General features: G+C 61.9%; 1 protein-coding gene across 2 annotated transcripts; it reads right to left on the bottom strand.

The window, feature by feature from the left end:
• Positions 1 to 472: 472 nt before the first annotated feature.
• KMT5C (lysine methyltransferase 5C) lies at positions 473 to 8,352 on the bottom strand. Of its 2 annotated transcripts, XM_017546558.2 has the most exons (9): positions 8,271 to 8,352; positions 6,289 to 6,546; positions 5,955 to 6,120; positions 5,483 to 5,592; positions 4,528 to 4,691; positions 4,376 to 4,395; positions 2,346 to 2,482; positions 1,879 to 2,066; positions 473 to 1,637 (listed from the first exon to the last, which is right to left on the bottom strand). In XM_017546558.2, the coding sequence occupies exons 2-9, from the start codon at positions 6,396 to 6,398 to the stop codon at positions 1,141 to 1,143; spliced, it is 1,392 nt and encodes a 463-aa protein (XP_017402047.1). In that variant the 5' UTR covers positions 6,399 to 6,546; positions 8,271 to 8,352; the 3' UTR covers positions 473 to 1,140. The 2 variants fall into 2 exon arrangements, with proteins under 2 accessions (XP_017402047.1, XP_017402046.1); XM_017546557.2 differs by lacking the exon at positions 8,271 to 8,352 and having other exon boundaries at positions 6,289 to 7,158.
• Positions 8,353 to 10,219: the final 1,867 nt, after the last annotated feature.

The raw sequence follows: 10,219 nt of genomic DNA, 5'->3' as shown, positions 1-10,219 counted from the left end.
CCTCCTGAGTAGCTGGGACTACAGGCGCGCGCCACCACGCCCAGCTAATTTTTGTATTTTTTAGTAGAGACAGGGTTTCACCACATTGGCCAAGATGATCTCAATCTCTTGACCTTGTGATCCGTCTGCCTCTGCCTCCCAAAGTGCTGGGATTACAGGCGTGAACCACCTTGCCCGGCCTAATTTTTCTGTATTTTTAGTAGAGACAGGGTTTTACCATGTTAGCCAGGATAGTCTCAATCTCCTGACCTTGTGATCCGCCCGCCTCAGCCTCTCAGGGTCTAAAGGCATTTTTACAAGCACAGGGTTCCAGACTCAGTCCTCTGCAGTCTGTCACCCTCCCAAATCCCTCTCCCACGGCTCTCAGCACTGCAGGCCTGGGTTGCCTCCTCCCCTCTCCCCAGCACAGCTGAGGGTCTCACCCTCCTGACATACCTTCAAAACATAAGCCAAAACAGAAAACTGTCAAGAATGCTACTGAAAACAAGGTTTTAATAAAATAAAAAGTTCAAGTGCTTCCAATCCCCCAACATACCCCTTTCTGGTGCGGGGGTGGGGAGGGAGCCCCCCCACCCCAATAGCACCAGGGATAGCACCATAGAAAGATGAGGTCGCACCCGGCCTCCCTGAGACCCATGGGGGTGGTGAGGAGGACGTGCCCCCAGACATCCCCCACCCTTCCCCCTACCGCAGACAGCTGCAGAACCGAGAGCGAACCCAGTCCCCTTCCTGGGGCAGTCTCTGGGGAGTGCTACCCCTAGGTCAGTTCTACCTCCTCCTGAAGCCTGGACTTCTGGGGAGACGCCATGGGTGGCCCCTGCCCCCTATGGCTTTGCTCCCTGGGGAGGAAGGGGTTGAGGGAGTCGGGTGGCTCCTGCAGTCCTAAGGCTGGGGCAGGGGTGGGGAGGGCAGCAAATGGCCAGGGCTTCCTGTGGGGGCGGGGGTGGCTCAGGGGTCAGCAGTCACAAAGGGTCAGGGGTCAGCTCCCTGGGGGTATCCACACCAGCCCTGCTCCAGGGTCAGAGCTGTGCTGGGGTCAAGAGTCAGCTCCCTCACAGAGGCCCAAGGGCTCCTTCTGGAGGTCCTGGGGTGGCTAGAAGAGAGACCCTCCCTCCCTGCTGGGCATCCCCGTCCAGTCTGTCACAGCGCTTCACCGTCGACATCCAGGTCGATGGAGCCGTGGCTGACCACCAGCCGTAGGCGCTTGGGTGGGGAGAAAGGGGCGAAGGCAAGGGCTTGTTTCGGGATCAGGATGGGGGGGCCTAGGGTCCCAGCAGGGGCTGGGGTGGCTGGTGGGGTTGGGGCCAGGCGGTGAAGGTTCACACGCACCACGTAAGGCAGCCCATAGTGCCGGGCCCAGTGCCAGTCATGCTGGGGGCCCCAGTGGGTGAGGGGAGGCTGGCCCAGGGCCACCAGGACCTCTCCTCCTAGGCGGCAGTGGGGGCCACAGCCTCCCCATTGGTGCAGGGAGACTCGGGCATTGTAGGGGGTGGACAACACTGGGGCCCTCCGGGGCCGGGGGCGTCGGCGCTTCCGGGGCCGCACTCGGGGCTGGGGCTGAGGCAGCCACTGGAGCCAGAGGGGAGAGGTGTCTAGGTGGGCACTGCAGGGTGGCAGGCGCAGGGGCTGGCAGGCAGCTGTGAAGGCCCAGGTGACAGGTAGGAGAAACACAAGAGAGGCAAAGTCAGTGCAAGCAGGTACTCCCCAGAACAAGGAGGCAGCTCTGCCCCGCGCTGCCCAGAGGAACATGCAGGCAGAACTGCACAACAGTGAGGCCTGCCCACACCACCCCCTCCCAGGCAGAGCTCAGGAGATAGGAGACAGGTTAGCAGGAGTGGATGGGGAGGGGCTGCCGGGACGGCCAGGAGGGGCGCTCACCGCAGAATGGGTCCCGGTGCAGTGAGGACAGGTGTGCGCAGGCCCGAGGGCCCCGCAGGCCCTGCCAGCTGCTGCTGACCAAGCCTTGTTGCAGCCGCCGCTTGGTCTCACGTAGCTGGTACTTGTCCAGGGGCCGTGGTGGCAACGCAGGCTCCCTAGGCCTCGTTCGGAAAGCTCCTTCACCTTTCCTGGGAGACCGGGTGAACGGGAGCTGAGGCCGAGTGAAGGGAAGGTGAGGCCAAGTGGAGGGAAGAGAGGCCGGGTGGAGGAAGGGGAAACCGGGTGGATGGAAGATGAGGCTGGGTGGTGGGGAGGTGAGGCCAGGTAGAGGGGAGATTCAATGCTGGGGTTGGACGCACCCAGGGATGGGCCCCGAGGGTGCATTTCCGGGCTCAAGGACCCCAGACGCCTGGGGCAGACAGCCTGTCCCGAACCACCCCCCACCCCCGCCTCTCTCCCGCGCTCACCTTTCACAGGTGTAGCATTCACAGTGCTCATTCTTTTCACCGAAGAAGCCCTCGCCATAGAAGCACGTCACCTCATCCCCTGGCTCGATGTCCCGGAGCACCTTCACGCAGGCTGCGTTCCCATCTGCGGGCACAAACTGAGGGCCAAGCCTACTCAGTGCCAGGACCTGGGCCCAGGGGCGGACTGACCCATTCCCCATGCCTGGCCAGGCACCCGGGCCAAGTGTCCTCTCCTGTAATGGGGCAACAGCTGAGCCCCAAAAAGTGCCATTCCAAGGCGGCTGCCTTGCCCAGGGCCTCTCCTTTGCCTGTAGCCCCTAGACAGTCCACCCACTGGCTGGTTTCCACCCCTCCCTGCAGGAGGATGATCTAATCTGACCTTCTGGCAGTGTGCAGTGCCAGCAGTGGTGACCACTCCCTCCGGCCTCTGTGGTCTCAAGCCAAGCCCCACCTCCTCTGCCACACCCAAGCCCCTCCCCTCCTCAGCTGCCTGCTCACCGCCTGGGCCTTGGCAGCCGAGGTCCAAGCTCTGCCTGCAAGGCCACCTCCTATTCTGCCTCCACTCCGCAGCCCAATCCAAGTGTGCTCTGGCCTTGCCTTTGAGATCATTCACCCAGGTGCTGTTCCACAGGCTCCTCCCAGGCCCCGCACAGCCACACCTCCCTCCTTGTTTCCTGCCTAGGAGGGGGCATGACGACTATCCACCCAAGTGTCCATCTACCCATCTGCTAAAGCCTGACACTTGCCTGGGAGTGGCCTTGCCACCTGCCTACCTGACGGCCCCCAGCGCAACCAGCCACTGCCTCGTGAGTGTGCTACCTCCTGCATCCTCGTCTTCCTCCCATCCCTGAGACCCCTATGGGGTTAGCCCCTCATCACCTGTTTGTGGCCACCCTGCCTCCGGCCTCTCCCCTTCCTACCAAGCCTCCTTCACCTGGGCCTCCAGGGTGATCTAAAAACCAAGCCTCCCATTATACACCCTGGGGGTAGTATGTGGCATCCTGGCCCAGGCCCCAAGGCCTTGCTGCCCAACCAAAGCCGTCACTGGGCACCCCCAGCCCTCTGGTGTGCCATGTCCTGCTATATGCCCTCCTTTGCCCCCAATTTCTCCCAGGGAAATTCTGCTCCTTCATCAATGCCCAGCATGGCATCGCTTCTGTGAAGCCAGATGGATCCGGATTGCTGTCGAGCTGGCCGCCCTCTCCTGTGCTAAGGTAACTGGTGCAACTCGCCCTGCAGAGCATCTCCGAGGGCTGCCTTTTGACGCCATCCCCACAGTGTCTGTGGGTGGTGCCAGACCAGGGCCCGACTTCGCTGTCCAAAACCCTCCGGCACACTTGCCCAGCCTGCAGAGCCCCTGGGCAGATCCTCAGTGGCCCCATCTGAGACGAGGACCCATGGCCAGGGCAGCATAGCCAGGACCCCACCTCAGTTATGACTTTGGAGCCAAAGACCTGGATCCCCTTGTAATGCCTCCCAGGGTGCCCCACCGAGTTCTGCGCTCCAGAGGGTGCCCCCTCAGTCCCTTCCTGGAGCCGACCCTCCTCACTCCTTCCACTTCCCAGCTACAGGACAACAAGCATCGTCTCCTCAGTCTGTCTGGACAACCATCCTGAGTCCTGGGCCCGGGGCTCTCTGGCCTTCCTGCTCTTGCCACCACAGTGGCCTGCGTTGTTCCCTGCAAAGCCGGGGGCCCCCAGCACAGGGCCCTGCCTCCCTGTCCCCACACTCCCTGCTCAAACTGGCACAGCTCCCAGCTTGGTTTTCAAAGAAGAAAGATGGCCAGCAGCTGGCAGCCAGGGTTCCAGTGTGACTGCACAAAAAGCCAGGCACCAGTGGCCAAGCTGGAGCCCCTTCCTCCTTTGCAGCAGCCTTGTGACCAAACACCCGTTCTGACCCTTCCAGGGCCAGTGGGAAGCCATGGAGATATGGGACAGCGTTTGGCTCTTGACTGACCAAAAGCCCCCTGCCCTGGGCCACAGGTACCTTCCTTCCCGAAGGCCCACTCCTCCCGAGTCCCAGGGTCTCACCTTGCAGTTGGGTTTGCAGTCTGAATCCAGTCAGGGCAAGAGAGAGAAGAGAGATGGGTGAGCTCCGTGGCCCAGTCACAGAGCCCTCCCACTACACCCCTGAGCCCCGCCTGGCCCCAGTCATCCTGCCCATCCACCTGCCTGCCCCTCACCATGGTTGATGAAGGCGGCAGGGCCCAGCCACAGCTGAGCACTCCGCTTGCGGGTAGAGTACATGATGCTGAAGTCATTCTCACCGGCCCTCAGCAGCCCCTCATCTGCCTCCCTCAGCTCTGCAATGCAGCCCACCAGCAGCTCCAGCTTCTCATTCTTCTTCCTGCCAAGAGGCCAGGGGGCAGGGCTGTGAGCAATGCATGGCCTGCGGTGCGGTGCTCATGGCGGGGGGAACTTGGGCACAGAGGCACCCGGGAAGCAGGGACTCCTGTGTGCTGCTTGCTGCTGGTCGATCCTTCTTCCATATCTCTCTCCTTCCCTCCCGCCTGGGTGGGCTTCCCTGCTCCAGGTCACAGCCTCACAGGACCCTTCGGCTGAAAGCCTTCAGGATAGCACATACACGGCAGGTACAGCCCCATCCCCTCCCCCTGCTCTCACAGCACCTCCTGCCCCCAACTCCCTCCTGCGAAGACCTCCTTCTACACGCCCCACCAGACCCTCAGCCTGGTGCTTCCCCTCAGTGTCAGCCTCGCCCTGGGAGCAACTCTCATTCCCAGTGCCTCTGGAATCAGCCGGGACCAGCTGGGACCAGCAGCTGCATGTTGACTTGTCTGCAACCCGCCTCCTCACTGGACTATGAACCCCACAGGGGCAGGGTCTCCTCACCGCAGTCAGGGGTTTCTAACACGTGGTGGGGGCTCAGGTCACGATGAGGTAAGGAAAGCCTGAACAAAAGCCTAGTTCTTTCCTGGAAGCCCCAGGAACCCTGGGGTCACATCTAGGGTTTCCTGCTCAGCAGCACCAGGGTAGCCACAAAGGTCTTGTGGGATTAGCCCCGCCACCCTCCTACGATGCCCAGAGGACCAGGCACCTCTCTTTTCCCTGGTTGCCTGTCCACGAACAGGGCTCTCTTGTCCCCTCCGAGGAGACCCAGAGGAAGTCCTGCCCTCTTACCAAGCACGGGTGGACACGATCTTGGCTCCGTTGGTCTCCATGGAGTAGCGTGTGCAGGGCAGGATGGTAAAGCCACTTTCCGGCAGGAAGGCACGGAGGTAGCGATAGACCTGGTGAGGGTGAGGGCGGGGGTGAGGAGGCAGGGCAGGGGCATCTTCTGCCCTCTCTCTCCAGGACTCTAGGCCTGCTCTGCCACTGACTCACTGTGTGGTCTCGGGGGCCTCACGTCCCCTCTCAGGGCCTCAGTTTCCTCATCTGTCAAACGAAGAGGTTGGACTCCATCTCACAGGGCCCCCCCCAACTCTCCTCTCCTAGGATTCTCTGAGCCTTGCCTCAGATGGTCCCAAGGGCTAGGAAGTCAGGGGGTCCCAGGGGTTGTGCTGAGGGGCTCTAGAGCATCTGCCAGGTGGGGCCAGGCCGGGTGAGCGGGAAGGACACGCGGCGAGGGCGGGGGAGGGGAGGGCTCCCTCACGTGGGTCTTGAGGGCAGCCTCCTGCCGCGGGCCCCGGCTCTGGAAGTAGTGGGTCATCCAGCCTCCCAGCGTCAGGGCCCGGTACGCAGCCTCCAGGTCCCGCTGCCTCAGGAAAGCTTCCAGCGCTGAGCGCAGGTGGTGCTGTCGCCGCAGGGGGGGCACAGGGCTGGGGGAGAGGGCATGCCTGGGTCCCAGGGCCTTTCCGGGCCCCGGCCCCAACCCCCACTTGGAGCTGAGGGGAGGACCAGGCTGAGAAGCGGGCTGAGGGACGGCTGTGGTACAAGGGGAGGGGTCCTGACCCCTCGGGCCCACCCTCGCCCCCAGGCCGCCTCACCTGACATTCATCTTATGGGTGCGGAAACCGAGGTAGGGGTCTAGGACGAGGCTGGTGGCCAGGTCGTCGTTCTCACACAGTTCTCGTGCTGTCACTCTGTCGGGCCCCATGGTGCCCCTCGGACCATGCTGCCTCTGGCAGAGAGCAGGGGCAGGTGAGGTCGAGGCGTGTGTGGGGAGCCTGGCTTGGTGCTATCTCCACTCCTGTGCTACTCAGAAGCGGTGGGCCCCAAGATGCCGGCCAGCCCCAAGATCTCGTCTGCAAAATGGGGAGAAAAGCAGTGCAGACTTCGACAGGCTGCTGGCAAAGATGGAACGCAGCAAGTACTTCTGAGAGTGGGGAAACCCAGAGTGATGTCAGTCATCACCTTAGTGTCTCTATCCCCTCTCCTTCTGCAGCGCAGACTACAGCCCCACAAACACACAACGTCCACGTGCACACGGCACCAGGCACACCCATGCACTGACACACACTCAGACACCCCGGCCATGTGCATGGAGACACCCTCCACACACACATCTCTACGGGCCCAGGAAAGGCTGACAGGCAGCCAGGATCACCCTAAAGGCTTAGCACGGTAAGGAGCGGCTTCACCTCTAGCCCTTAAGGAGGAAAAGTCAAAGCTTCCCGCCAGCCAGAGGTCCCGCCCTCCACCCCCACCGCGGCCCTGCCTCGGTCTCCGCCCTTGCCTCCCCAGCAGCCTCCGGGAGTGGTCAGGAGGCTCCGGGTGAAACCCCAGGCAGCCTGAGGGGGGTGAGGGGAGGGAGAGCAGGGGGAGGGATCCCAGCACCTGCTCCCTCTCCAAGGATTCCAGGGGAGGGGGGCTCAGAGGACAAAAGCAGGGGTGGGGAGGCAGCACAGGTCAACATTTACAAAAAAATTTTTTTAAGAGGCGCAAGGAAAGAAGAGAGATGAAGAAAACAACCCAAAACCCTAACGCGGACAGAGGGCCAACCCTGTCCCCGCACCAGGTCGCACAAGGTTCATCTGTGCCCGGGAGAAAATGAGACCGGGCAGGGCAAGGAGCGGGAGCTGCAGAGGCGGTGGGAGAGGGGTCGGGAACAGACTGGGAGGCTGCGGAAGAGAAAGAGGGGGCGCTGCAGGAGGGCGCCAGGGAGGGCGAGGAAGCTGGAAAGGAGGCTGGGGGCAAGGGCAGAGACGCACAGTGGTGGGGGCGGCAGGGGGCCGTGGGAGGAGGGAGAAGGCTGCAGCCGGGCTTGGGGGTGCTCAGAGGATGTGAGGAAGGGATGGGGGTGCGAGGAAGGACAGAGACCGGGGGAAGGCCTAGGGACCCAGGGAGGAACCAGACGGGGGACCTGTGTGTGGGGGGCGGGGCAGTCCAGGGACGGCAAAGTGCCTGGGCGTCCAGTGAGTGAGGGGCCTGAGAGGGCGGACAGGGACCCAGGAAACCAGACAGGGCTTGGTGGGGTCCTGAGGGACCCTAGGGAAGGGGCTGGGGGCCCAGGGAGGGGCCTGGGTAGGCGGTGAAAGCCCAGAGCAAGGGACCTGGAGGGTCAGAGGCCGACCTCAGGGTCCAGGGAGAACGAGGAGAGGGACAGAGAGACCTAGAGAGTGCAGGAGGAGGCCTGGAGGGTGAGGGGAGGTCAGGGATTGGCCCTGGGGGTGCAGGGGTGGCCCAGGGATGAGAAAGGGGTCAGGGAGGCCCTGAGGGTGCAGGAAGAGGCCTGGAGGGTGAAGTCAGGGAAAGGCCCTGGGAGGTGCAGGAGGCGGCCTGGGGGTGCAGGGAGGGCCGTGGACATGATCAGGGGGTCAGGTAGAGGCCCGGGAGGAAGCACAGGGAGGAGGCTGCGATGCTGCGGAGCCCGAGGCCTGGCGAGGGGACGGGAGACGTGGGTGCCTGGACACGAGGAGGGGCCGGGCGGGGTGGGGGGCAGCCGGGGCAGGGGGCAACTGGAAGCCAAGGCGGCGCGGGGCTGGGGCCGTCAGGGGGCTCAGAGGTCGGGCCCCGCGCCGCCCCTCACCCGCTTCTCCTCCTCAGGCGCCCGCGCCGCCGCCGCCGCCGCCGCCAACACCTCCCACTGCTTCCTTCAGCTCTCGTCAAACACTGTCGCCGCACCTCCCATCTGATCGCTGGGCCCGCCCCGCCAAGGCCACTGAGGCTTTCTATTGGCCAAAGCTACCGCCACTCCTCCGTTGCTATGAAGCTCACAGCGCTCTGATTGGCCAAGCCCCACTCTTTCCCTCCCCGCCCGGCCCTTGCCAGTGCCCACATAAAATCCCGCCACGCCCCCTCTGCCGTCAAACGTCGCGAACTCTTGCCAGTGGTTCACATCGCTGTCCTTCAGCCGCTGCCCTAGAGACTCGTCCCGCCTCCTGTCCCACTGCGGCCCGAAATGGACGTACTCATTGGCCGAAAGCTCAGTCGCTCCCGGCGAAATTCGGATTGGGTCGGGTTATTCAGGTCCAAGTGGAAAGAGGGCGGGCTCTGCCAGCTCCGGTAGTCGTATGTGATTGGCTGGCATTGGGACAGCTCCTCTTTCCGTTAGCTATAGCCTGGGTCCATCACCATAGCGTCGCGGCCTCCCTATTCTCTTTCTCCTAGGAAAGCTTCAGCCGCAGGAGGGAGAAAGCCAGAGCGGGGCGAGAGGGAGGCAGGGAATGCGCGCGCACCGCCGTTCCTCCCTCCCGCCCCTCGAGGCCTGCGGTTGCCAAGGCGACGAAACTTTATTGACAGCCCTACCTGGCTACAAAGGGCTCCTCAGTCTCTCTCCCTCCCAGACCACTGTCTCTTTCCCTCCCTCCCCGTTTACACCGTTTCGTTTTAGGAGTATCCACAGGAACTCTGTGGGACTTCCCCGCGATATGAACGGGGTCGGATGGAGGGGAGGCTGAGGGAGGAGTGGGGGCTTTGGAGACAAGCGCTGTCTCTGGGGCGCCCCCTGGGGAACCCCCTAATTGGGATCACCTCTCCACCTCAACCCTGGAGGCAAACGTAACCAACAATTCATCATAATTACGCCAAGAATAATAAGCTCCGCACTCAGAACAGGCGGTCTTTGTTTGCTTGTTTGTTTGTTTCGCCACAGCCATCCTTCGCTTAACCACAATGATACCATCTGAGCAGCGTGCTCAGGCGATGTCGTCATCCTGCCAACATCCTAGAGCCACTCACTCACTCACTCACTCACACCTACGTGGCAGGGCTGCTGACACCTGGGCTGGAAGGTGGCCCGGGGCTCCTGGGCCACACAGCTGTGCAGCATGTTACTGTCCGATTACACAATGTAGGCGCTTGCGTGTCTACACATAGAAAAGGTACCGTAAAAATTGGGTATTATAATTTTATAGGATCGCCGTGAGACATGCGATCCACTGTGTAGCTATAAATCTTGGGGCCTGGCCGGGCACGGTGGCTCATGCCTGTAAATCCCAGCACTTTGGGAGGCTGAGGCGGCTGAATCACCTGAGGTCGAGAGTTCAAGACCAGCCTGACCAACATGGAGAAACCCCGTCTCTACTAAAAAAAAATACAAATTTAGCTGGGCGTGGTGGCGCATGCCTGCAGTCCCAGATACTCGGGAGGCTGAGGCAGGAGAATCGCTTCAACCTGGGAAGCGGAGGTTGCGGTGAGCCGAGATTGCGCCATTGCACTCCAGCCTGGGCCTCAAAAGGGAAACTTGGTCTCAGAAAAAAAAAAAAAAAAATGGCCCTTAAACAATACTTGGCACAGAGTAGGTGCTTTGTTTTTGGTGTGTGTGTGTCTGTGTCTGTGTGTTTGAGACGGAGTATTGCTCTGTCACACAGGCTGGAGTGCAGTGGAGTGATTTCAGCTCACTGCAGCCTCTGCCTCTCAGTTTCAAACGATTGTCCAGCCTCAGCCTCCTGAGTAGCTGGGATTACAGGGGCGCCACCATGCCCAGCTAATTTTGGGGGAGTTTTTGTGTTTGGGGTTTTTTTTTTTTTTTTTTTT

Source organism: Cebus imitator, unplaced genomic scaffold (genome assembly GCF_001604975.1).
Source record: "Cebus imitator isolate Cc_AM_T3 unplaced genomic scaffold, Cebus_imitator-1.0 Scaffold190, whole genome shotgun sequence".
Taxonomy (NCBI): domain Eukaryota; kingdom Metazoa; phylum Chordata; class Mammalia; order Primates; family Cebidae; genus Cebus; species Cebus imitator.
This window is presented reverse-complemented; position numbering and strand designations above follow the sequence as displayed.

Excerpts from the sequence above, each read along its gene's own strand:
- KMT5C (XM_017546558.2), bottom strand. The coding sequence starts at position 6,398 with ATGGGGCCCGACAGAGTGACAGCACGAGAACTGTGTGAGAACGACGAC. Across the intron at positions 4,396-4,527 it reads TGCCGCCTTCATCAACCATG|ACTGCAAACCCAACTGCAAG; the intron begins GTGAGGGGCAGG and ends GACTGGATTCAG. Across the intron at positions 2,067-2,345 it reads GAATGCTACACCTGTGAAAG|GAAAGGTGAAGGAGCTTTCC; the intron begins GTGAGCGCGGGA and ends CCGGTCTCCCAG.